The sequence below is a fragment of the Lissotriton vulgaris genome, chromosome 6 (genome assembly GCF_964263255.1).
Source record: "Lissotriton vulgaris chromosome 6, aLisVul1.2, whole genome shotgun sequence".
Classification (NCBI taxonomy): domain Eukaryota; kingdom Metazoa; phylum Chordata; class Amphibia; order Caudata; family Salamandridae; genus Lissotriton; species Lissotriton vulgaris.
The window spans coordinates 905,658,564-905,686,444 of record NC_141694.1 but is presented as its reverse complement, the minus strand read 5'-3'; the positions used below and the strand labels follow the sequence as shown (position 1 = coordinate 905,686,444).

At 49.4% G+C, this 27,881-nt stretch overlaps 1 protein-coding gene across 1 annotated transcript in view; it reads left to right on the top strand.

The window, feature by feature from the left end:
* Nucleotides 1-27,881, top strand: part of TTC27 (tetratricopeptide repeat domain 27) — a 1,875,723-nt gene that overhangs the window by 1,469,771 nt on the left and 378,071 nt on the right. The window contains exon 13 of the mRNA XM_086926895.1: nt 23,466-23,693. Coding sequence (XP_086783021.1) covers nt 23,466-23,693 — 228 coding nt within the window. The remainder of the gene's footprint in view (nt 1-23,465; nt 23,694-27,881) is intronic.

Here is a 27,881-nt window from a genome sequence, read left to right as displayed (position 1 = left end):
GCAAGTTCTCCTGTGGTAAATTGTGTTATGGATTGGTGTTTCCATGATTGGATACTTGATTTACTTGTTAGTCCATAGTAAAGTGCACTGAGTGTGCCAGGGCCTGTAAATAAAATGCTACTAGTGGGCCTGCAGCACTGATTGTGCCACCCACTTGAGTAGCCCTGGAAAGGTAACTCAGACCTGCCATTGCAGAGTCTGCACGCAGTTTGTAACTGCCTTGTCGACTTGGCCAGTGCACACACTTGCCAGTCCCTAACCTTCCCTTTTCTTACATGTCAGCCACCCCTAAGGTAGGCCCAAGGTACCCCTGTGGGCATGGTGTAGTGTATGTGAAAGGTAGGATATGCCCTTCTGTGTGTGTGGCATGTCCTGATAGTGAATTACGGGCAATTTCGTTTTTCACTATTGCATGGCTACCTGTTCCCCATAGGACAGAAGGGAGAGTTTGTTTATAACATCTTATACACATAACTGGCCCGGGGAATCAGGTAGGAAAAGAAAGTTAAGTATTCCGGAACTCACATTCTAAAGATGCATCTTTTAGTGAAGGTGATTACTACATTCTGTGTTTGAAAATACCACTTTTAGACGAAAGGTATTTTCTTGCTCAGTCATCCCCTATGCCTATGCTGGAATGTGGATTGCCTGTCTGGGTTTTGGATGACAGAAGGCTGGGGAGCAGGAGTGGCTCCAGATAGTCTAGGTGGTCCAGGGCTGAACAGACCTGGGCAGCAATTGGGGAAGAGGGAGGAGATTTCCTTGAACCTCAAATGGCCTGGTCTGCCTCTGACAATGCCGTCTCACCTCCTGCCAGGTAGTCACACCAGAGAAGGCAGAACTGGTTCTGGATGGGCGCAGACCCTCTCTGCCTGAGAGATCAAAGGATTGTGGGATATAAATAGTGGGGCCCAGACCCTAGAACTTTGTTAGACCTGACATCATTGGCTTGAGTCGCTCCTCCATTTTTTCTGTTTGCCTCCACTGTTTTACGATGTTTTGCTGGTATATGCTTTGGGCGCTGTGTCACTGCTGATCAGTGCCACAGCGCAAGTGCTCCCTTTGTTAAATTGATGTATCTATTTTATCCATGTTTGGCTTATTTGGTTTACTGTCAGTCCCTAGTCTAGGGCACCAGGAGTGCCGGGGCTTGTAAATACAAATGCCGCTCGTGGGCTTGCAGCACGTGTTGTGCAACCCACAGGAGCGGCCTCGTAAAAGAATGTCTACGGGTCGGTCATTGCGAGACCCACGTGCAGCCTAGTGCTGTCACGCAGGCTGCGCAAGTATACCTACTTGCCAGCCCCTCAAACCTTCCCTTGACTTCATGTTAGTCACCCCTATGGTAGGCCCACAGGCAGGGCGCATTGTAAGTATATGGTAGGACACGCCTGACCAAGTTGGCATGTCCTAATAGTGAATTACAGCAATCTTCGTTCTTCACTATTGCAAGGTAGCCTGCTCTCCAGTAGTTAGAATGGGCCGCCGGGATTATTAATGCTATGATCCTAGCTGGCTCGGGGAGCATGGTGCAATGTCGAGTTTGGTATCCCTGAACTCTGGGTTTGATTACGCATCCGTTGGTGTGGATGGTTTTTGGACTCTGGGTTCGAAAATAGCACTTTTAGAAAGTGTCTATTTTCTTGTCTAACCATATCTGGTTTCTGCTGGTCTTGCGTGTGTGTGGCAGGAGCTGGGTGGCTCCACAGGTCTGGATGAGTCAGTGTGGGATGAGTGGGACATTTGCGTTGAGAGTAGAGGGAGAGTAGTTGTTGATAGCCTGCCCTACCTGATACAATGCTGGCTCCACCTCCTGCCAAGCGGCTGATGGCTCTGTGCCTGCCATGGACGATCCTAGCCCCACCTCCTGCCAGGAGGCTGATAGCTCTGCTCCTGCCAGTGTCAATGCTGGCTCCACCTCCTGCTGGGCGTCTGAGGACCCAGCCCTGCTCAGTGAATACGCCAGGTGCTTCTGCCTGGCTCCACCCACCGCAGACCCCGGATGTTGGGAAAGTCCCCGGCATGGACAAAGGGATCAAAGCCGAAAAGGGGTATAAGAGAAGGACCCCTGAACTAAGAAATCAGATCACTTCTGACAAGGAACCCTGTAACCAAGGACAAGAGGCCTGCTGATCTGAGGACTTGCCTACCCCTTCTGCCAGTGTGCTGTTTGCTGGGGGGAATCCTGCAGTGCTTCTTTATTTTTGCCAAGGAACCAGGAGAGAGGAACTGTGTGTGTACTCTCACGCTTGCTAAGAAAATCTCCAAGGACTGGAAGAGTGCCAGTCTCCTGCTGAAGTCACAGAGCTAAAGGACTTCATCTGCTTAAAGTGCTATTTGCTGGAACTGTGAATCCAGCACCTCTGAAAGAGCCAGCAACCTCGACGCCGACGGACGTCGCCGAATCCAGCTCGGCATAGTGGGTAACGGCCCCAGTGTCCCGCTTCCTCGACGACCGGCCGCCGGGCCCGACCGACGCCAGCAGCAACGCCAGTGAGTGGGAGTACGGCTCCAGCTCCAAGGGACCTCGTGTCTGCACCGCTGCTGATCGCATCGCCCTCGTGCCCTCTCGACGCCGTGAGCACTGCTCACTCTGTGCAACCGCATCATCAACAACGACGCCTGCTGAGGCCTGATCGACACCGAAGACGCGACGCCGGATTGCTCGACGCCGCTGATCATCGTGTGCTTCATTTTCCAAAGGTACTGTGTTGTTGGGGGTCCGTGTGACTCCGGGCTCGACGTAGCGCTCCTCGCGGTCGACGCCGAACCTTTGGCTTAACTTTGCCTCGACGTCGTGTAGCCCCCGTGTGGGTTACCCTGTTGCTAAGAACTGTATTGCCTAGAAGAAGATTTGCTTGATATTAAAGACTTTTGTGCTAAAGAAGAACCTACCTTTGAACTATCCGATTTCCCTTCCCAGAGTATTTATTAAGATTGTGTACATTTTTGTCGTTATTTGGTCTTGTGCTAAGCCTTGTATAAAAATACTTATTTTTATAATACTACGGTGTTGTGTCCATTTGTAGTGTATTCACTTTACTACTGTATGTGGTCATAAATGCTTAACACACAGCCTCTGAGATAAGCCTGTTCTGCTCTGCCAAGCTACCAAGGGGGTGAGCAGGGGTTATCGAAGGGTGTGATCCCCTTGCCCTGACTAGAAAAGGTGTGTCCCTATTTGTCAGAAGTGTATACCTCTGCCAACTAGAGACAGCCGGTTCTAACATTGGATGCCGCGGTGAGGATTTTGGACCTTGCATTTATGACCCATGTGCAGTGATTAGTGTGCGCTACATAGTGAAAGCAGACCATAGCGCAGTCACAATCTAATTGGGAAGGATCCTATTTTTGGTTCTCCGCTTTTCTGAAACTTGATTTTTTGAACACTGCCAGTTTTGACCATGAGTGACACTGGAGTCACTACCCCTGTTGTTGTTGTTGTGGAGGAATTCGACAGAGCGAAGATAAACGACTACGGCTTGAAGAAACTAAAATCCTTCTGCAAGCAGTTTAAAGTTCCCACCAAGGGCCTCTCGTTAAAGGAGGAATATCTCAAAGCGCTGGAGGCCTGGTTGGAGTCCAGAGATCCCACTGATCCGGTGGTGGTACCGCCAGTGGAAGGGGATGAGGAGGCGCCAGCGAATGGGCCCGAGTCCTCTCCCGGAAGCAGTGTTTCCTCCAAAGGTCTTTCCCCTGAAGAACGAGAAGAAAGGGCGAAGGAGCGTGCATACAACATGGAAATGGCAAGGCTAAAGATAAATGGGCAGTTGGAGTTAGAAAATGCAAGAGGTAGAAGAGAAGCTGTTTTGGAGATCACAAAGTTAGAGTTTGAAAGAGAGAAGTTAGCTTTGGAGCCTGAAACCAAGTTGAGGGAGTTGGACATCCAAGCTAAGAAGTTAGAATTGAATCCCTCTGGTGGCAGCATTCCATCTGGGCCTGCAGAAAGTAAGTTTTACTTCCCCAAAGATGTGATAAAAGATTATCATAGGAACGAAGATATTGGTCAGTGGTTTAAAGCATATGAGCTAGCATTGTTGGCCCACCAGGTCCCTGAGAAGAATTGGGGAGCAGGGCTGTGGGGTCGCTTTGTGAATGAGGGGAGAGATACCCTGTTAGACATGCCTGTTGCGGATAGGATGTCGTATGCTCATATGAACGATGCGTTAATGTAGCGGTATGGCCTAACCCCCGAGAAGTACAGACAAGCTTTTAGAGAATGTAAGAAGTTGCCTGGTACGACGTGCGTTGAATATGTGTCTTATTTTTGCAGAGCCATGGATGGTTGGGTAAAGGGCAGCAAAGTGGAAAGTTATGAAGCTCTTTATGATTTGTTTGCTTGGGAGCATTTGTCTAATAACTGTTTTCCAGAGCTGCGCCAGCACCTTATTGATAGCAAGATATCTAACCCTAGAAAACTTGCTGAGGAGGCGGACCGCTGGGTCAGTACCAGGGTCCACAAGGGTCCAGTGGGAGACTCAGCCAAAGGTGGGCAGGGTCCCCAGCAGAAGAGTGGGGGGGACAAGGGCAAACAGAAGGAGTCTCAGAAAGGGCCCCAAAGTAATCCCCAAGGGAACCAAGGGAAAGGTTCCCAGCCTCCCCCTGAGAAGAAGCCAGGGGCCCCGACGGGTAAACCTGTTCATAGGGGCCCCCTAACCTGCTACACTTGTGGGCAGGTGGGACACCGGTATTACGATCCCCAGTGTCCCATGAAGAAATCGAATGCACCGCCGAGTGCACCCCCCGTCAGTTGGCGAGTGTAGCCCTGGGAGGGGAGGAGATGGTTGTCCAAGGTGGGAGGGGTCCCGCAGAAATGTCCCTGGTCTCGCTAGGAGACATGCAAATGGTCCCTCCACCCCCTCTGCCTAGTAACACTAGTAAATATAGGCAGTGGGTGACCATTAATGGCCATAGAGTGGAAGCTCTCAGAGACACCGGAGCAAGTGTGACAGCTGTCAAGTGTCACTTGGTGTCCAGAGAGCAGGTGGTTCCCCACGCATTCTACCCCGTGATAGCTGCCGACAACTCCCAGAAAGAGTGTGGGGTAGCTCAGGTTTCCTTTGAATGGGGGGGAGTTTCAGGTACTCTTCAGGTTGCTGTGAGGCCCGCCATGCCTGTCGATTGTCTCCTGGGCAATGATTTAGAAGACTCCCCTTGGGCTAAGGTGGAGAGAGAGGCGCACTTGAAAATGTTGGGTGTGCCAGAGTGGGTGTGTGCAACCACTCGATCGATGACAGCGAGTAAGGGTGTTGATGGGGTCCCGGAGCCTGAAAGTACGGCCCAGGACCCAGCTGTGAAGAGAAGAGGCAGGAGGCGCGGGAAACCGGCCCCCGTAGTTCCCGTGGTCCAGGAGGAGGTAGACCCTGAGGGGGATGCCCTGGAGCCCACAGGGGACTAAATTGCCGAACTGGGAGACCTGCCCGAGCTGACCCATTGGCAGCAGGGAGGAATTCTGTGCGGAACAGAAAGTGTGCCCTTCTCTTGTGGGCATGAGGCAGCAGGCCTCAGCCCAATCCTCAGGTGATCAGTCAGGGTCACATTTTGTGTACTGGGAGAACGACCTCCTGTATAGCGAGCCTAAGGCTGCTGAGCCTGGGTCAGCCCGTGTGCTGGTGGTACCCCAGCGCTTCAGAGCCTTCCTACTGGGTTTGGCTCATGACGTTCCGTTAGCTGGACATCTGGGGCAGGACAAGACCTATGACAGGCTTGTCACCCATTTTTATTGGCCTCAGATGCGAAGGGATGTAGACATCCATTGCAAGACTTGTCACACTTGCCAGGCAAGTGGGAAAAGCGGAAGGAAGCAGAAGGCTCCCCTCCAACCTTTTCCAGTGGTCAGTACCCCCTTTGACCGGGTGGGTATTGACATTGTTGGGCCCCTGGACCCCAAGACAGCCCTGGGCAACAGGTTCATCCTGGTCTTGGTGGACCATGCCACACGGTACCCGGAAGCCATCCCTCTCCGAACAGTGACGGCCCCCGTTGTGGGACGGGCACTGATGGGTGTTTTCTCCCGGATGGGGTTCCCCAGAGAGGTGGTGTCAGACCGAGGCACCAACTTCATTTCGAACTATATGAAGTCTCTGTGGAAGGAGTGTGGGGTAACCTACAAGTTCACCACTCCTTACCACCCTCAAGGAAATGGGTTGGTTGAGAGATTCAACCATACCCTTAAAGGCATGATCATGGGTCTTGAAGAACCAATGAGGCGGAAATGGGACGTCCTCTTGCCATGCCTGTTGTTTGCTTACCGAGAGGTGCCGCAAAAGTCTCCAGGGTTCAGCCCCTTTGAGCTTTTGTACGGTCACCCGGTAAGAGGGCCTTTGAGTCTGGTCAAGGAAGGCTGGGAGCAATCTCCCAGGAAACCTCCCCAGGATGTATACAGCTACATGCTGGCCTTCCGGAACCAGACTCGGCGCTTCAGAGAACTTGCTCAGGCAAATCTGGAGGCCAGCCAGGAGGAGATGAAGCGTTTGTGCGACCGGAATGCCACTCTGGTAGAGCTTCAGCCTGGTCAGGAAGTGTGGGTCATGTCCCCTGTGGAACCTTGTGCGCTCAAGGACAGGTGGACTGGACCGTTTAAGGTTGTGGAGAAGAAGAGCGATGTCACCTACTTGGTGGACTTGAAATCTCCCAGGAACCCCTTGCGGGTCCTGCATGTCAACCGTTTGCAGCCCCACTTAGAAAGGTCCGAAGTGGGCATGCTCCTAGCTACAGATGCTGGAATGGAGGAGCAGAGTGAGCCTCTTCCTGACCTCCTGTGTGCTAAAAAGCAAGATGGGTCAGTGGATGGTGTGGTCCTCTCTGACACACTGACCCTTGAGCAGAAACAGGATTGTCGCCACCTGTTGGGACAATTCCCGGATCTGTTTTCCTTGGTTCCGGGTGTCACTCATTGGTGTGTCCATGACGTTGACACCGGAGACAGCCCTCCTGTGAAGCACAAGGCTTACAGGGTGACTGACAAGGTTCGAGCATACATTAAGGAGGAGGTCTCCAAGATGTTTGCGTTAGGGGTGATTGAGTCCTCTAGCAGTCCTTGGGCCAGCCCAGTGGTCTTGGTCCCGAAGGCTGCAGCGCCTGGTGCTTCACCAGAACTCCGGTTCTGCGTGGATTACCGAGGACTCAATTCGGTCACGAAGACTGACGCGCACCCCATCCCCAGAGCTGATGAGCTCATCGATCGATTGGGGGCTGCCCGGTACCTCAGTACGTTTGATCTAACGTCTGGGTACTGGCAGATCGCCTTGACTGATGGGGCAAAGGAGAGGTCCGCATTCTCCACACCAGATGGACTATACCAGTTCCGGGTGATGCCCTTTGGGATGAAGAATGCCCCTGCCACCTTCCAGAGGTTGGTCAACCAGGCCTTGGCTGGACTGGAGGATTTCAGTGCCGCCTACCTGGACGACATCGCAGTGTTCAGCGCCAGCTGGGAGGAACACTTGCGCCACCTCCAGGAAGTGTTGTTGGCCCTGCGCGGAGCAGGCCTCACAATCAAAGCCAGTAAGTGCCAGATTGGGCAGGGTTCGGTGGTGTACTTGGGGCACCAAGTAGGGAGCGGCAAGGTTGCCCCCCTGCAACCCAAGATTGATACCATCCTGGCTTGGGCGCCGCCCAAAACCCAAACTCAGGTGAGAGCCTTCTTAGGACTCACGGGTTACTACAGGAGGTTTGTCAAGGATTACGGTAACATTGTGCACCCCTTGACTTCGCTGACTTCCAGGAAGCAGCCACGAAACGTGATCTGGACTGATGCCTGTCAAACGGCCTTCGACACCCTGAAAACCGCAATGTGCACAGCACCTATACTCCAGGCACCCGACTTTTCGAAGGAATTTATTGTCCAGACGGACGCTTCAGAGCATGGCGTGGGGGCTGTTCTAGCTCAGGTGAATGAAGAGGGCCGAGACTTGCCTGTAGCCTTCATCAGTCGGAGGTTACTTCCCAGGGAAACGAGGTGGAGTGCGATAGAGAGAGAAGCATTTGCTGTGGTCTGGGCGCTGAAGAAGCTGAGACCCTACCTGTTTGGGACTCACTTCTGTATTCAGACAGACCACAGGCCCCTCAGATGGTTGATGCAGATGAGGGGTGAGAATCCGAAACTGTTGAGGTGGTCCATTTCCCTACAGGGGATGGACTTTACGGTGGAACACCGCCCTGGTACAGATCACGCCAATGCTGATGGTCTGTCCAGATTTTTCCGCCTTAGTGATGAGGACTCCCTAGGTCAAGGGTAGTTCTCCCCACATTTCAGCTGGAGGGGACACGTGTTAGACCTGACATCATTGGCTTGAGTCTCTCCTCCATTTTTTCTGTTTGCCTCCACTGTTTTACGATGTTTTGCTGGTATATGCTTTGGGCGCTGTGTCACTGCTGATCAGTGCCACAGCGCAAGTGCTCCCTATGTTAAATTGATGTATCTATTGTATCCATGTTTGGCTTATTTGGTTTACTATCAGTCCCTAGTCTAGGGCACCAGGAGTGCCGGGGCTTGTAAATACAAATGCCGCTCGTGGGCTTGCAGCACGTGTTGTGCCACCCACAGGAGCGGCCTCGTAAAAGAATGTCTACGGGTCGGTCATTGCGAGACCCACGTGCAGCCTAGTGCTGTCACGCAGGCTGCGCAAGTATACCTACTTGCCAGCCCCTCAAACCTTCCCTTGACTTCATGTTAGTCACCCCTATGGTAGGCCCACGGGCAGGGTGCATTGTAAGTATAAGGTAGGACACGCCTGACCAAGTTGGCATGTCCTAATAGTGAATTACAGCCATCTTCGTTCTTCACTATTGCAAGGTAGCCTGCTCTCCAGTAGTTAGAATGAGCCGCCGGGATTATTAATGCTATGATCCTAGCTGGCTCGGGGAGCATGGTGCAATGTCGAGTTTGGTATCCCTGAACTCGGGGTTTGATTACGCATCCGTTGGTGTGGATGGTTTTTGGACTCTGGGTTCGAAAATAGCACTTTTAGAAAGTGTCTATTTTCTTGTCTAACCATATCTGGTTTCTGCTGGTCTTGCGTGTGTGTGACAGGAGCTGGGTGGCTCCACAGGTCTGGATGAGTCCGTGTGGGATGAGTGGGACATTTGCGTTGAGAGTAGAGGGAGAGTAGTTGTTGATAGCCTGCCCTACCTGATACAATGCTGGCTCCACCTCCTGCCAAGCGGCTGATGGCTCTGTGCCTGCCATGGACGATCCTAGCCCCACCTCCTGCCAGGAGGCCGATAGCTCTGCTCCTGCCAGTGTCAATGCTGGCTCCACCTCCTGCTGGGCGTCTGAGGACCCAGCCCTGCTCAGTGAATACGCCAGGTGCTTCTGCCTGGCTCCACCCACCACAGACCCCGGATGTTGGGAAAGTCCCCGGCATGGACAAAGGGATCAAAGCCGAAAAGGGGTATAAGAGAAGGACCCCTGAACTAAGAAATCAGATCACTTCTGACAAGGAACCCTGTAACCAAGGACAAGAGGCCTGCTGATCTGAGGACTTGCCTACCCCTTCTGCCAGTGTGCTGTTTGCTGGGGGAAATCCTGCAGTGCTTCTTTATTTTTGCTAAGGAACCAGGAGAGAGGAACTGTGTGTGTACTCTCACGCTTGCTAAGAAAATCTCCAAGGACTGGAAGAGTGCCAGTCTCCTGCTGAAGTCACAGGGCTAAAGAACTTCATCTGCTTAAAGTGCTATTTGCTGGAACTGTGAATCCAGCACCTCTTAAAGAGCCAGCAACCTCGACGCCGACGGACGTCTCCGAATCCAGCTCGACATAGTGGGTAACGGCCCCAGTGTCCCGCTTCCTCGACGACCGGCCGCCGGGCCCGACCGACGCCAGCAGCAACGCCAGTGAGTGGGAGTACGGCTCCAGCTCCAAGGGACCTTGTGTCTGCACCGCTGCTGATCGCATCGCCCTCGTGCCCTCTCGACGCCGTGAGCGCTGCTCACTCTGTGCAACCGCACCATCGACAACGACGCCTGCTGAGGCCTGATCGACACCGAAGACGCGACGCCGGATTGCTCGACGCCGCTGATCATCGTGTGCTTCATTTTCCAAAGGTACTGTGTTGTTGGGGGTCCGTGTGACTCCGGGCTCGACGTAGCGCTCCTCGCGGTCGACGCCGAACCTTTGGCTTAACTTTGCCTCAACGTCGTGTAGCCCCCGTGTGGGTTACCCTGTTGCTAAGAACTGTATTGCCAAGAAGAAGATTTGCTTGATACTAAAGACTTTTGTGCTAAAGAAGGACCTACCTTTGAACTATCCGATTTCCCTTCCCAGAGTTTTTATTAAGATTGTGTACATTTTTGTCGTTATTTGGTCTTGTGCTAAGCCTTATATAAAAATACTTATTTTTATAATACTACGGTGTTGTGTCCATTTGTAGTGTATTCACTTTATTACTGTATGTGGTCATAAATGCTTAACACACAGCCTCTGAGATAAGCCTGTTCTGCTCTGCCAAGCTACCAAGGGGGTGAGCAGGGGTTATCGAAGGGTGTGATCCCCTTGCCCTGACTAGAAAAGGTGTGTCCCTATTTGTCAGAAGTGTATACCTCTGCCAACTAGAGACAGCCGTTTCTAACAAACTTCAGAACTCTTTTGGACCAAGAACACTGCCAAGAAGAAGAGCTAGAGCAGTTGTGAGGAGGAACTACTACTTTGCAGTGTGCTTTGCTGTGTTGTCCTGCAGTGGCTGCTTCTGTCTTTGGCAGTGAAAGGACTGGACTGGACTTTCTGCAATATATTTTTTTGAGTTTCTCCAAGGGCTTGAGTTAGAGCTTGCCCCCTGTTCATGAAATCTCAGGAACAGCAAAGACTTTAAGCTCTTCTGCCCTCACCTCTGTGGACTGTGTGTTTTGTGCTGCAACAGAAGAAGCAACCCGACGACGCTGCTGCAGACTCTGTGTCCTGAAGGCACTGCAGAGGGCACTGCCACAAAGCTGCACCGTGACCCTGGTCTCACCGCCACCGCCTGCTGACGCCTCCACCGAACCGCTGCTCGCACCGCGACCTGTGGGCACCGCACTCCTCACCGCCTCGCTTCATGACGACGCCTTGGTATCCCCGCTGATGCCGCTCCACACCGAAATCTACGCTGCTGCTTGCACCTGGTTCGAAGTCACAGCTCGTAAAGTTATACGATGAACCGCCCTCATCCCGCTCTGCAGCCTTGGCCAGCTGATGCCGGTGCCATCGACTCCAGTTCGTCAGCTGACTACAGCGCTTCAGCAGCTACGACGCCGATACATGCACCGCAACCTGCCAGCACCGCGACGAGCACCACATTCACATCGCACTGCAACCCTGGTTTCTCCGATGACGCCATCTTACGCCGCCACTGAGCCGCTGCTCGCAGCGCGACCTGAGGGCACCGCACACTGCACTGCACACCGCAGCACCCGACGCCTGCATACGCCAAGGCTACTGACTACAACAGAGAGGAGATAGATCTGCAACTCGTGTGACTTCGAAGGTCCCAACAACTCCTGCACCGACCTCTCGACCTGATGCCTTCGGATGCCGTGCTTTCGGAAGCTCAACAAGAGGTCGCCAACGCCCTGCATTTCTAAAAGTTACTATTTGCGGGTCTTTCCAGCACCGTAGCTGGCCCACGACACCGCAGTCAGCCAGAAATGTTTGAATTTGTTTGCTCATGACGCCGGGGTCCCCCTGGACGAAGCTATCAACATCAAAGAACTGTTTTTCAAGCATATTTTGATTACCGAAGATTTTTAAGTAATGTATTGTGGATTTTATCGTTTTTGGTCTTGTCTTAAGTATATAAAAATATTGGAGAATTTTCTAAACTGGTGTGGTGTCCTTTTGTAGTGCTTACACTGTATTACTGTTGGTTATGTGCAAATGCTTTACACACTGCCTCTAAGATAAGCCTGACTGCTCGTGCCAAGCTACCAAGGGGGTGAGCAGGGGTTATATTAGCAGTTTCATTCCCTTATCCAGGCTAAGAAGAAGGGTCCCTATTTGGACAAAGGTGCAAACCTTTGCCAACTAGAAACCCCCATTTCTAACAGGTATGGTAATATTATCCTACTTTGCATAAAAAAATCCTTTGAAATTCACAGGTTAAAGGGACATTAAAACCAGTTGTAGAAGATTACCAAATTCTGATACTTGACATATATTTTGCAGTTGAAGTTATCATTTTTTTAACCCCTTCGCTGCGGGGGGAGGGGGCCGCGCGCAGTGCCCGCATGCTGGTAACGAGCTCAGCTCGTCATGGAGTACAGCGGAGCTGTCCTCATGACAAGCTCAGCTCGTCACGGCCGCACCCGTTTTTGGAACGTTCAGCACAGCGGGGAAATTAGCCCCGCGTGTGAACGTTCCAACGGCCGTGACGAGCTGAGCTCGTCAGCAGCACCCATGAGGTTAAGCTCTTGTATTCAAAGCTCCATTCCACCTCTATTCTCTCCTGGCAGCCTACACTGGAGTCACGTGTTTCATTGTACACTTTTGTACCATCAGTATCTTATCTTATCTTATCTTAATAGTCATTTGTTGAGCGCACGTACACCCTTAGGTTTCTTGGCGCTATAGAATCAAGACAACAACACCATTCTTAAGCATAGGCCTGTTGGAATAACCAAGTTTTTAAAGATTTTCGGAACGTCAGTAGATCCTTGCTCTGTCTAATATAAAGGGGGAGAGCATTCCAGAAGGAGGCAGCCAGATGGTGAAAACAGCTGCCGCCCTGGCGTTTTTTTAAAATGAGGAGACATTTGCAAGAAGTAGATGTTTAGAGCGTAGGTTGCGCGAAGGTGCGTAGTTGGTAATAGATTGCCTAATAAATCTAGGGCCATAGTCATGGAGCGCCCTAAAGGTGATACATCCTGCTTTAAAAGCAATCCGCTGGGCCACTGGCAGCCAGTGAAGTTTTTCTAACCCAGCTCTAATTGATTGCCACTTTGGTTGTTTCCAAATCAGTCTTGCCGCCTGGTTTTGGACAATCTGTAGGCGTTTTAGTAGTCCCATCGGAAGACCTAAATAGAGACTGTTTGAAAAATCTAACCGGGAGAGAACAAGGGCAATCACCACTTGAACAAGTGCAGAATGTGTTAAGAGATGGGCGATCTTTCTAATCTTCCTAAGTTGGTAGAAACTAGCAGAGACTACCGTTGCCACCTGTCCTTTGAGGGATAGATCCTCATTGAGTGTAATCCCCAGGCTTTTTACCGATTGGGTCTTTGTTGGGGGGGATCCCATGTCTGTTGGCCAGCACAGTTGCCCCCAGCTCAGTCCACTTTCCCCAGGCAAGATCAATTCTGTCTTGCCTGGGTTCAGTTTAAGATGGTTATAGGTCATCCACTTCTGTATGTGTGACATTATGGCTGAGCATTCGGTTGCGGAGTTTGGGGAGTTTAGAGGGATGATCAGCTGAAGATCGTCAGCATAATTAAATAGGGTTAAGTTATAATTTTTTAAGGAATGAATCAGTGGGCGTAGGTAAAGGTTAAATAATAAGGGGGAAAGTGATGAACCTTGGGGAACACCACAGGTCGATGACATCTTGGGGGCTGTAAATGATCCCAAACGCACCGATTGTGTGCGGTTTGTGATAAAAGAGGCAATCCAGTTCCGAGCAGGGCCCCTGAGGCCGGCCTGTTCGACACGGTTGATCAAGATGTTATAGTCAACCGTGTCGAACGCGGCCGACAAATCAAGGAGCACCAGGGCCTGGTGGATGCCTTTGTCAGCATTAGATCTTAGTTTGTCTTGAACAGCCAGAATTACAGTTTCCGTGGAGTGACATGGCCGGAATCCTGCTTGGTTTGGTTCCAAGTATTCAGAGCTTTCAATGAAATTGGAGAGACATCTGGAGACATGTGCCTCCAGAAGCTTAGAAAAAAAAGGAAGAAGGGAAATGGGTCTATAATTAACTAAAGTTGAGGGATCAGCTCCTGGTTTTTTTTAATAATGGAATCAAGGTGGCGTTTTTAAACCCGTCAGGGACTTTGCCCTGGTTGAGTGATTCGTTCAGGAGGGGAAGAATTGCTGATGGGATTGCTAGACACACTTCCTTTAAAATGTGAGGGGGACAGCTGTCAAAAGGCGAGCCTGATTTGACACGTGAAAGAAGTTCAAACAGGGTCTTCTCATCGATGGGGGGGAGTGTGTCTAGTGTGGTTGGATTGAAGTAGATATCTTCAATAGGTTCCCTATTAGAGAGACCTTGAATGCCCTTTTTAATAGTGGCGATTTTCTCTATAAAAAAGTCATTCAAGGAGTCACAAAGCTCTTGTGAGGTCGCCAGGGGAAGCACAGTCCTTTCACTGTTACACAGGTCATTTACAATGTTAAAAGTTTCCTTTGTTTTGTTTTGGGAGTTTAGAATTTTTCCAGAGAAGTAGTTAATTTTGCTTTGTAGGATAAGCTTCACATATTTCCTCCGGGCTATAATATATTCCTCCTTATCTTGAGGTTTATATTTTGTTCTCCATTTCCTCTCTTTTTGGCGTACCTCGAGCTTTAGATGTTTGAGATCCGAGGTAAACCATTTGTGTGCATCTCTGGTACGTGCACGTGTAAATTTTGTGAGAGGAGCATGAGAGTCAGTTGCCTCTGAGAGCCAGTGTGTAATGTCCTCTTCCATAAGATTTAAGTTTACCTCCTTTCCGGACAATGGTACCGTACAAATACACATGTTATGTTATATGTTATGTTATGTTATGTAGATGCCAGTGTTGCAATAAAGGCAGGTAAATCTATGGCTTTCCATTTCCTGGTTTCGCCGCCCGCCAGAGGTGGATTTTTTATATAACCATCGATAGTTAGCATGAACTGGATAGTAGCATGGTCAGACCAAATGCAAGGCGTTATACATACATTTATTTTTCTTGCATGAGTATCAAATTAATTTCCAGACTACATTACAGGGAATGGCAATTTTCCAGGTACAGTAACTGTCCTGGCAAACAGCGCTTTTATATCTTATTCTGAATAGCCACTCAATATTTAACTAGAAGGATACAGTTAATTGTGATATTGGTAAATTACTCTGCACTTTACTTGCATTGCGACCAGTTACCTAAATGTATACATTTAGAATGTTTCTGATTTATGACATAATTGGTTCTACACTGAATAAGTGCAGTTTGCAGAATCTAGCAAGGCCCTGCAGAGATGTGTGCAGCTTATTCCATACTTAATGGGAAATAGTGCCTATTTACTGCTCAACAGGTCAAAAGTACACTTGTGATAATATTAGGAGAGCACAAGTTTTGGGGGCGACGGGCTCCTCCCGCTCTTACCTGCCATCTTGCAGGTGGAAATTGCGCCCCCCCCACCCTCTATATTGGGGGCTGGCGAATTTCGCCAGCACCCCTTTCCCTGCTCTTCAAGCGGCAGCCAAAGGGTGGCAAATGCAATGACCGCCACAGGTGGCTATGGGGCTAGCTACCCCACTGGAGGCACCCTTGCACCTCGGTGCAAGGGTGGGTGTTTATATTGATGCTAGGCTGCCAAAACAGCGCCAGCGCAGATAGAAAGGACAGGAATGCATCAAATTGATTAAACACAGTGCTTTCCAGCTCTTTCACATTGGCGTAGGGCAGCGTAGGAAGATGCCTTGCAATGCCACCCTATCTCAAAGTGCCATAAATGAGGCCCTAAACATTCTGAAATGCTACTTTAATAAGTCCATATAAATGATATATTCTAAAGGTTCATATTTGCAAGTTATGGTGCTGTATGGAGGAGATTGGCTTTTTCAAAACAAACACTAGTGAGACAGATAGTTTATTGCGTAAGAGCTTGCTATTGGAGTAGCTACTACAGCTCTGACGCGCAGTGTGCCGATTCCAGATATTTTGGGAAGTGGCAGCCTGAAGACAAGTACATACTTTTGCCAAGCGCTACTTCTTAGACGTTAACTTCAGGGTAAATATTTGGGTATGTCAGATGTCTTGGCTCATATCATGTGCTCTGTAATAATTTTACCTCCGTGGATTGTCTCTCTCTGTATCCATAAATAGACCACCCGCCTCCCTCTGCTCCAAGGGTTTTTAGCAATGAGGTGATAAAGTCCGAGATCCTTCCGCTGTATTTCCTTCAAAACAGACTGCCTCCTGGGAAGGCTTTCAGCCTCTGGAGCTCCTTGAAGGTGCAGCGACAAACAACCGCACCTATTGGAGGCAACACTTTCCCTTTATTTATAGGGTTAAAAAAAAAGGTCGTATTGAGAAGGGTTTTCCGTCAAATTATTTATAGGGTCAATTTTACATTTACAATTTTTATAGCCACAGAAGATGAGTATGTAGCAAATGTTACCTCTTAAAAGTGTGTTTTCTTTGATTTATAAAAATTGTGTTTGGGGATTCCATATGTGTGCGCAGATATTGTACTGTTTATGGATTCAGAGAGAATATCTGTGACAGAGAACTAGTATTACAGGAAAGTAACTTTACCTTTTTTTATTCTGAGAGCTAGTTTTGGTGGTTCGCCTAAGAAATATGGGTAGAGGCAGGACACATTAGCAAGTAATAGAGAACTATCAACATTCTTCATTTATGACCACTGAGAGCCTCCCATAGTGTGCTCATCCATCTGAGGGTGCAGTAAGAAGTCACAAGCTGTCTCAAAAGCACTGTCTTCCATGGTCCTACTTCAAGCCCTGTAACTTGGCAGGCACACAATTGGCTGCATCAAATTAAGTATGGAAATATGGACGAGTAAATTAAAGTGCAAACATGTCAATACCTTTGCGTTCTACAATAAAGCAGGAAACTGCCTGTTATTAATTGGCCCCAAGAAATGCTACACTTACCTTACTCCGCACTCTAGGGCATGAAGTGTGCAGCAAAAGAGCAGCATTGGTGAACCCCAAGATGATAAGCAAACTGGGATACTGTAGAAGTGTTACCTTATCTCCACCCTGCTCCAATATGTGTGAATGTTCACATACAGAAGTACAGCAGGCAGATATCTGTTGAGAGCAGATTGTGCATTTGAGAAGGAAGGAGTATGAACAAGCATTTGCAATGCAATAGGTCTCGCATTTGCGAGTGATTAAGCTATTGGCATTGTAAATGACAAAGCCTTTTATTTATGTTTTAAAAACCAACACGTAAATAAAAGGCATTGCCATTTACAAGGCTAATAGCTCAAACTCTCACAACTACGAGATCTATTGCATTGAAAATGCTTGTTCATATTTTGAATGGCATTCCCTATGTCATTTACATGAGAAATCTTTAGATGGCTGGGCTCGCTCTTGGCTCTTAGAATCAAGTTAGAGCCGAGACTAGTTTGATGCTTATGTTTGTTTCACTATATTAGATTATATATCACTACCTATTCTAGTAGTATGGAACTCCACTTTGCATAAAAACACATTATTTGCAAGGCCTCTATGGATGTATATGCATACATCGAGGTGGATTTTGGGAACAGAATAACCAGCACTCCTGCCAAAGTAGCATGGGCCTGGTCGCATCTGTGATCCATCCATCGTGGGAGCTGTGGGCGGCCTGTGGTTTAAAAAACGATTCTTGATGAGTCTGGGCCGGGCCCGGCGGTGATTACCATGTGCCAAGCCGTGCTGTGGCCGCCGCGGAGGAGGGGAGAGTGGTACCAGGAGAGAGCTTGGTATGCCCTCGCCCGCCCTTGCTCATCCTCCGCCCACAGAGCAGGCCAGATAAACCCGTCGCAGGCAGAGAGCGGCTTAACTCTGGCAGCCACAACAGAGCTTGAGGCAAGGGCAGCGAGCCACCAACATGGAACACATTTCCTGATGGAAAGGGTTTGGTGCACAGCTTTTCCAGCTACAGCTTCTAGAAGACAGGGTTATTGAGTGAATGTATTATTTTAGTAGTAAGGACATACAGATGCTCAATTTTGATTCCTAATTTGATGAGGACTGCGGCCTTCATGACCGGTTTCATTGTAACTCCATTTTGTGAGTAAATTGGAACATCCGCCCAAATCGATTTTATAATAATTGTATTTTACCTCACACCATTCGGGATTTCCTCTGGTACATTTGTCCTGGTAAAACCTAAAAGAAAGTGTTTTTGGACAACTGCCTAAAATGACATGCGGAAATCCATTTCGTAGTTTGTTCCTCATTCCTCGGCAAAGAATTTAATACTGCAGCAATGGCCCTTCCTGGATTTACCAAATCCCACAGCATCGAACATCAGAGTCCCGATTTACCAATGTGGTCAATACTTGAAATTGAAATATAAAAGTGCAGTGCTCTTTGTCCCGGAGTGCCCGTTTGATAGAGGAAGTGCCAGTACTATCCCCTTAAATGCACTGTCCGGAGCAGTGCTGCGAAGTGCCCGTACCTATACAGCTCAAATCGGGGAGAGGATGTAACCTTAGGGCCAGAGCTGCTGGCCTCCGCGTCTGCTGTGATTCTGGGCAAATCACTTATTCTCCCCGCGCCTAACAAAAACAAGGGAAAGTACGCAGCTTGGCTGATAAGCCTAACTCGTAGATCGGCTGCTTCTGTCTCTTTCGCCAGGGAACTTTACTTCATTTACATTCCACTGGATGCGAAGCGCTGCAAGGGACGGGAAGTATCGAAACCCCCAAAAGACGCTATCATAGAGGAAAATTACATAGATGAGGAATACAGCCTCGGATTGAGTCGAGAAGTAACAAGGGAAAGTGAAAGAGCACGTGCACATTGTAAGCACAGCGTGAGCATGCACATCGACGTTGCCTACGGCTCGTGACCAGTGGCAGCACCTGAATAAGTGCTGCGCGGCTGGTGCGGCCCAGCGAGGGGTCCGCCAAAGCGCCTAAAGCAAAAAAAAAACCAGGACGAAGCAGGCACTGCTGGAGTTCAGCAGGTGAGAGCGGGCCGAGTTGTAGAGCGTGGGCTGAAACGCCGGAGGGAGGGAAAGTGAACGCACGCCATGCGCGTGTTTAGGGAGCAGAGTGCGCGTGCACTGGCTGGGGGCATCTGGTGCGTGTGTTGTTGTGTCTCTGTTGCTGAGGGAGATGAGTACGCATGCACTGGCTGGGGGCAGCTGGTGTGTGTGTGTGTGTATGTTTCTTGCTGCACTTACTGCATGCAGCTGCCTTACCTGGACGGAAGGGTGACAGGAGATGTGCACACCGGGTGGTTGTACATGCGTGTGCACCAGCTCCAATCGCCCTGCGCGTGCCCATCTCCTGTCCCAATTCCGAGGCAAGTCAGCAGCAATAGATCTCGCTGGCGACAGCGCTTCGCGCTGAGTCGCCTGGTGCGAGACCTAAAAAGGGAAATTATCTGGCACACAGGGTAGTGGAAGTCAGGGAGCAGGGGAGGAAAGACTAGAGTGACCTGAAGGAAGGAAGATTAGAGGTAGCTGAACACAATGAAGGTTGAATCAGACCGAGATATTGGAGAGTGACTTGAGGATTCAGTCCCTTAGAAAAACAAGCATTGATAAAGCCAGTAGGTCTCGCTTATGAGAAAGACCCATTGGCTTTGCAGGTGTTTTTTAGCCATAATGTACAGCTTTGGGACAGCTGTGCAGCATAGCTAAAAATAAATGTATAAAACGCAAAGATGCAGAGGCTTTATGATTTGGTGGCGCATGCATATTAAATATGCAGGCCCATGCTTACGAGGGACACAGGTTTTTTTTTTATTTACCCATCCTGGATGGATGAGTAAATAATAAATAAGTAGCTCAAAAGTGTCAAAAACCTAGTGTGAAAGCGCTTTCTTACAACAAAAATTAAAACTGATGAGCAAGTTGTGGAGGGGAGAAGGGTGAAACACCACTGCTGGCATGAGTAGGGGCAACATGAGAGAGAAACCATTTGGGAAAATTGAGAAAGAAACACAGGGTTGAGAGAGCAACGTGGAGTGCAGGGTAGAAGCACATGGGCAAGAGACGGCAACATGAAGTGTGGGGGAGAAAGCTCACGAGAGAGACAGCTGGAAAAACATGCACTTTCATGCAGTGCTTAAACAAAAAGAAGAAAGTAGTTCCATAAGAATGAGTAGAGGAAGCATAGAAACTAGCCAAATCCAAGAGGTGGTAAAAAGGCTGTGCTTCACCGCAGTCACAAATTCACAAACACAAGATTGTCGGGCTGAAACAAGGAAAGCCATTGAATACAAAGCAAGTAAATAAGTATGACAGTAAAGCCAATAAGTGGTAAGCAGTGGGTGTCCTTCAATCCCATGTATGTTCTTATTAAACATACAGTATGCCTTTTGCAACCAGACAACTTTTGCTGCCTCTTAGGCCGAACTAAAAGAAAGAGAAAAGATTTTATATGAGCAGGAGACTAAAGCAAATGAAATGTCTGCATCAAGCAGGACAAATAATAGTGACACTGTTAGACCGGTCTGGCTTTTTGACGTAGTCCCTCCTATTTATTATTTATTTTGTCCCCTTTTTGCCCCTCATACCCTTGATAATTTTTTTTGTCCACTGACTTTTTATAGGTGTTGGCCAGGGGGATAGGTGTTCTTTTCCCCCCTCATAATTTTTCACCTCAGGCCCAGAGGCCTGTTCTGACAGGAAAGTTGGCACCACACAAAATGGTGGCTACCAACTGCCCTAACTGTCACACTCAGAACTTGGCCATAGCCTAGCATAGGGCATTCTAGAACCTTCTGGTCCATTCTGGACCACTGAGGGTCAGCCTATATAAGGAGGAATGCGGGGCAGCCATTTTGTCTTGCCAGAGAGAGATTCAGCTGGAGGACAGGCTGTAGCTAAGGGTGGGCGGAGGCTAGTCATAGGGTTGACCTCCTGGACTGGGAAGCTGCCTTTTTGAATCACCACACTGCCCCCTTTGGGTTACTTGTCCTGACCCCACTGTTGAGGGTTACTGGAGACCCTGGGCGCCTAGCGTGCCCCTTATCCAAATCATATAGGGGAAGAATTCAGGAGAAGGAGACTGCAGCACTGCGGAGCGCAGTCCTCTGCCCAGTTGGAAAGACTTTCGAGAAGTGTGCCTTCCCCCCTGTCTCCAGCCTCTGTCCAGGGATTGTTAACTGCTCCAGGACTGCTGGCCGCCCCCCAAGGGGTTGGTGTGTGCCAGAGGGTTTTGTTCAACCCAGCTTTCTCCTGGCCGTCCCACTTCATTATCTGCCCCTCACCTGCAATTGCTGCCAGGTGCTCGCTTAACCTCGTGAGGTGCGGAAGGAGGGTGACGTGGACGCCTTGAGGGAGCTGCTGGACTCGCAGCCCTTATCCCGGCAGCGCTGTCAGGGGGCGTTCGATCCCCCTGCTGAAGAGGGAAGAGGGCGCCGGATGTGGAAGCGACTTGGAGACGGCAGCTAAAGTGTTGTGGAGTCGCTAGTTCCCCGCGCATGCCCTGTGAGCGGACGGCAGGCGGAGAGTGAGGCGGCGCTTCCTCAGAACCGCTAATCCCCCGCGCTTTCCCTGTGAGCGGACGGCAGGCGGAGAGCGAGGCGGCGCTTCCTCAGATCCGCTAATTCCCCTGCGCCTGCCCTGTGAGCGGGTTACCGGTCGGAGGAGAGGCGGCACCTTCCTGGAATTGCCAGCCCCCGCATTCGTCTCTTGGAACAAGCGCCAAATACCCCCAGAGACCCCCTCCCTTAATGAAGAGACGGTAGGACATCAGCGAGAGCTCCTGTCAGTGGGAGTGGATCAGCGCGACCTCTTCTCAGCGCAGAGGTGTATTCCTGCGTGGCCTGGCCGGTGAGGAGGAGAGGCGACGCTGACAGGAAGGACATCGGCGGTGAGCTCCAGCTGCCTACTACTTCTCACGCCAGCTGAAGCAACACCCACAACGTGCAACAAGTAAGGTGGGGATCTGGGTTGGCAAGGACTGGACCACGATATAGGAAGGTCCCACAGTTGAGAATAACTCACACCAGTCCCTAGTGTGGATCCAGGGGCAGGCTTGACTAAAAGCTACGTTATTGAGACTGGGAAATTCTCCCAAAGTACTTGGGCATTGCATCAGAAAGCCTCATTGGTCATTGGGGCAGGGCAAAGTGGCCAAGTCAGTAATTCTAATAATATTGGTGAAAATGATGTCTGCTTCCTTTACAGAGGGGGTCAAGTGAAGAAGCTATTCAACAGTGGTTATAAGGAGGGGTTTTACTAACGTGGAGTTGTAGTACTCTTTTTGGGTTGAGGGAAGTATTAAGCTCCTCATGCAGCACACAGGTGGTTTCATACAGCTTGTGTGATTTCTACACTTCTCATTGGGTGTGCGCCCTTGATGTGATTAAAGGTTTAGAGTCCTACTTCATAACCACACCTAATTAAATGTTAGAATCTGAGTAAATGTGCTAGTGATGTGAAATTGATGATTTGAGTTAGCATTTCTGCAGGGACTGTATCAATTGGTGACTATATTGTATTGAGCTATCATCCCTGGAAGTGGGACTGCTAATTTGAAGACTACTAAATATATAGTACTGGAAATACTGTTTGCTAAATTGTGATAGGAGTTCAAGAGTATAGTAATTGCTTTCAAGACAAATTGTAATGCTTAAATTGTAAGATTTTGAAAACAAAGAGAATATTATTTTTATAAAGCAGTACTTATTTTTCCACATTTTGGTGTAGCGTCTTCTTTTTGAGTGCTATTGCGTGGCTTTACTGTTGGGTGGTCTGCAACCTTTACACTGTGCCTCTGAAATGTATGCCTTGCCCTAGGCCAGGCTACCCCAGTTCCAACAGACACTTTCTAGTGCAGACATTTGAGATATGTCTTTTACAACGTAGATGCCCACAATTTGGTGCCATTTATTCAAAAGGTTGGAAATCTGTGTTCTGCTGGATAACTTGCATTATTGGTTTGTTTTGACCGATTGTACATCTGAAGATGGAAAATAAAGCGTGTGGTGTTTCTACTCAGAAAATTAAGACTACTGCCTATTATTTACGTGTACAAGCTTATAACGGTTTGTTAGGAATAGGATACCTTCATACGAAGTTTTTGTACAATGAAAAAAACGTGATCTCTTTGAATCTACCCACCCTCTGAAAGCTACAGCGGCCCGTGCAGGTAAGAGCGGTGGGGCCTGTTTGCGGGGGGGGGGTTCGACAGATGACGACGAGGGAAAATTAATTAAATAATTCATTTGTTGTCGTCGTCCGTTTCAATTCTCTAGCCCACCAGGCCCTACCAATCTTACCTGATTTGGTCGCGGCTGTCTGGAGGACTTCGGTTTCTGAGGCATACGCTTGCTTCTTTTCAGAGCCTACCCACTTGATTAAAGGTTTTAACACATCGAACGATTAAAGTCATTTGTGTACAGCTGGAAAAGAAATTCAAGTGTTTATTTGTGAAAAAAAGCTTGATACAGGAGAAGTACAACAGTTCGTTTTTTACGCATTCCCCAAGATGCAAAACTCAATAGTTGAGATTGAAAATCTGTGTCCACTGTGGTCGTTAAATCTTGAGGGGAGGTGTTTTCCTGTAGAGTTGGCAGAACAAATCCTAACATGTTGTTTGGTATTGGCTTTTGCAAATCCGTTGTTTTCTCTTGGACGGGAGCGGAAAAAAATTGCATTTCATATCTTTTAAGGCAGAAGAAATCCTCAGGCGGGAGATAGAGAAGAAGGCGACTCCCAGCTTGTACTGCCTGCTTGGGGATGTGATGAAGGACCACGAGTACTATGACAAGGCCTGGGATCTCTCCAAGCAGCGCAGCGCCCGGGCCCAGCGCTCCAAAGGTCTCCTCCATCTTCGCAATAAGGAATTCAGGGAGTGTGTGGAGTGCTTTGAACGATCGGTCCAGATCAACCCTATGCAGGTAAGACATCGACCTCAATCAGTTGTAGTTGTCAACTTTGAGAGTATGTGTTGCTTCCTGGAGCCCCTGTGGTTGGCCTGTTTGGTTGAAGCCAAGGACTAGTCTGAGATCAGTTTCAAGTGAGCAACAATATCTTTTGTATAAATTGCCAATGAAGGAACTTTATGGAAATGTATAAAATATCAAAATGAGTAAAGAATTTGCCTTTTATGCTCATGTGCAGCTGCAATTGATTATTGTGCCAAAGTTTTAGGTTGCTGTATTCTCCATTCCCACTAATGTATTTCGTTAAATCAGCATTCTTACAATTGCAAACTGACACAGGCTTATTAGGTTCACTGTACTGGTAAGCTGTGTGTTACAGGTGACTGGGGTGAAGGAAGAATGGTGGCATTTATACGGGCCAATTTAAAAAAAAAAGTGAAATTGGGTTGCATGGAACAATAATGACAGATCTTCTGCCTTCTTTTTGTTTTCCTGTCACTCTTCAAGGGATCTGATATTCATTCAAATAAACCTTGTGCATTGATCTAGTTGTTTGGTTTTTTTGAGACAATATGCAACATTATAAAGGGTTGTATGACAGAACAAAGAAGGGAAATACTCTGCATGTTTTTGCCACGCATACGTTATAAAAGCAAATGCGTTCTAAAACTATCAGCTAGATTCATGAAGCCAAATTGCGATCGCAATAGCTGCGAATTAGCAATTGCGATCGCAATTTCAATGAAAGGAATTCATGATGTTGAGAAAACCAAAAATGCGAATTCGCAAAATAAAAATTGCGAGTTCGCAAATAAAATCGCAGAATCCTGGAAGAAGCCCATTAGCGATTCTGAAATAGCGAGAAACCATGGATTCTGCGAAATCATTTGCAAACTCGCTAAATAATCGCAATCGCCATTCATGAAAAATCGCTGATTGCGAAAAACCCGAAAATCGCTATTTGCGACGTGCAATTTAAGGAGAACCCAAACCAGGTGGTAACCAGTAAGGAAAAAAAAGACAATTTAGAAAAAAAAATTAGCAAACTACCAACAGGTGCAGGCCTGACCAAACACACTTAAGGACATGCAGCTGGAGCCTGAGGACTCTCACAATGCCAGGACTCTACATGGTGGTCAGGCGGCGAAGGCTACAGCGAGCAGCACGGAACAGACGTCGGATCCAGGAGCGGATATTCCGTCAGCGGGTCACCCTTCTGGGCCAAACCAGGGAGCAAATTTACGCTAAGTACCGCCTAAATGGGGCAATGATCATCAAGCTGATCCGGGACCTAGACCCCCTACTGCAGAACCCAACAAGGAGGACCAATGCCGTTCCCACCCATGTGCAGGTATTGTGCAGCCTGCACCTACTGGCCTCCGGAAGCTTCCAGGGGATAGTCGGTGTTGCAGGGGGGATATCCCAGCCCATCATGTCCCGCTGCCTAAGGAGTTTCCTGGAGACCATGCTGACCCGCCTACACCACTACATTTCATTCCCCACCAGCCAACAGGACTTGAATGACACCAAGCTGCAATTTTACAATGTAGCACAATTCCCACATATTATAGGATGCATTGACTGTACCCACATCCACATCTGCCCACCAGCACAAACGGAATACATGTATCGCAACCCCAAGTCCTACCACTCCCTCAATATCCAGATGGTGTGCAATGCAAAGACAATCATCACGGACATAGTGGCACAGTACCCGGGGAGCACTCATGACTCCTTCATATTCCGGCACAGTGGCATTCACACACGACTGCCAGGGGAGACTTTGGTGAAGGACACCTACTGGGTAAGTACACATGCCCCACAATATTACACTGTAAAAATGTAGCTGCGCAGCACAGGCACTCACCCTCTGCTCCTATCATTCAGGTGACAGCGGCTACGCTCTCCGTGAGTACCTCCTCACACCATACCTCAACCCTGCAACACCACAGCAACGGCGTTACAATGCAGCACACATACGCACAAGAATTTGCATTGAGAGGACATTTGACCTTTTAAGGAGCAGATTCCACATACTGCACAAGACTGGTGGGGCCATCAAATACGAGCCAGAGGTCTGCTGCCGCATCGTGGCCGTGTGTGCAATCCTCCACAACATTGCTACCAAGCGCAGGATACCTGTAGACATCTCTGGCAGTGAGTCGGAAGGGGACAACCAACCACCTGCACATGTGCGTCACGCACGCAGTGAGAATCCTGCAGAAGGACACATGCGCCGCAACCAAATCTGCATGAACTATTTCTAGTGCACCCACTCCCCACACCCATTACTCAACTCATGCATGACAACATAAATAATGACATGAGTCATATTAAGTTAGTCAGAATTTTTTAATTGTTACAGCACAATAAACTGGGCATTCTGCTAACTGGTACATGAATGACATATTGCGTCATATGTCTGTTCGTCAGAAGGGCATGCTTGTAGCGGCAGCATGTACCCTCATGCTAATGTTCTACTGTTCAGTGCCGCCTCCGGGGAGTTGCCCCCAACCTCCTTTCTACATCCTCCTCCTGGTTTGGGCGTGAGGCAGCAGAGGACCTGCTGCTGCGGCGGGGTGCTACGACCGGTGGAACGAACTGGCTGCTATGGCTGGATGTAGCCTCACTGGTGTCGTCAGCCCCCCCGCCTGGCCATGGCCGGTAGCCTGCATGCCCTGCACTGCTGTTGACACCTGTTCCAGAGCTCTTGCGACGTCCTGGCAGCACTGGACCATTTGGACCTGCATGGCCAAGGAGTGTCGCGAGAGCTGGGAGGTCGCGTTTCCAATAATGTAGTTAGACCGCGTGTACGCTGACAGGCGGGTGAGCAACTGGCGGTGTCTGCGGCGGTTGAGATCCCGCTGGGCGACCATGGCCTGTGTGTTGGCCTCCAAAGCAGCTGTCATCCTATCCATGCGGTCTGACATGTGTGCTACATTACGGGCGGTCTTGTTCATTTGGAGGTGGATGGCCGCAAGATGACGGGCTTGGGTTTGATGCACATATAGCATTCTGCGCTCAATGGATAGCCCACCTGGACGCACATTTTGGCCCCTGCCAGCGCGGGAATTGTTGTCGCGCTGCTCCCTCACCAGTCCGCTTGTCTGGCTCCTCACAGCCGCAGGGCGGCGGGTTGGTTGGCGAACTGCTGCTGGTGTTGCAGGCCCCACTGGTGGTTGTGTGACGCGCGGTGGTACTGCAGCGCCTGTTGGCACAGGGGTGGCACTGGCCACAGGGGCAGGTGGTGGGATGACCGCTGGTGCGGCAGCTTGCCCTGATGATCCGGGCTGTGGGGTTAGATCTGTGTCTCCCTCTGTGTCCTCCTTGATGTCCTCAATTACCAGTGCATCGCTGTCTGTGCTGGGGACATCAGCGCCACCTGTGATGTAATGTGGACGTTGATTAGTGACATGTTTCTTACACATTTAGGCTTCCTACATGCATGCAGACTAGCATTCCCTGACTCGCTGCAGTATTGACTCTCACTGAACATGTCTGGCTTAATGGGGCAGGATGGTAATTGTGGTCAGACTACATGTCCCACAATGCAATAGCACTTTAGTGGTGTGCTTTGGCAGCATGACTAGGGTTTGATATGGGATGCTCTGGAGTCATGGACATTGTTAGGGGACAGGGGGTCGCAATCGCATGGCACTTACCTGGTGTGTCTTGGGTGGGTCGGGAGGAGTCCAGCTGGATCACACCCACGCATGCCTGCGGATTGATGGTGTCCTCCACTCGGTCCTCCAGTGGTGTGTTCGGTGGGACAGTGGGCTCCCCTCCACCTGTCGCCACACGCTCCCCCAGCCTCTCCGCAATCTTCTCCTTTGCCCGCCCTCTGAGGTCATACCATCGCTTTTTGAACTCGTCCACGGAGCGCTGGGTCACCGCCACAGAGTTCACTTTTGCGCGGATGCGCAACCATATAAGCCTTTTCTCGGCCTCTGGCACCCTTCTGGAGTCTTTACCAAAAAGCCGATTGTGGTCCTTGCTGACTCCTTCAATTAAGAATTCGAGCACTTGCTCTGAAAATTTTATTTTCCTCTTTCTTCCACTGGAAGATCCACCTGCTGCTTCTTGTGACATGCTTGCCACTGGGGTGTCTCCTGCTTTACTCCTGTAGGCACACTGGTGGGGAGCTCTGACACTGCTGCTTCTACTTCAGGCTCTCACTGCTGAATGAGGGTGGAACCTGCCTGC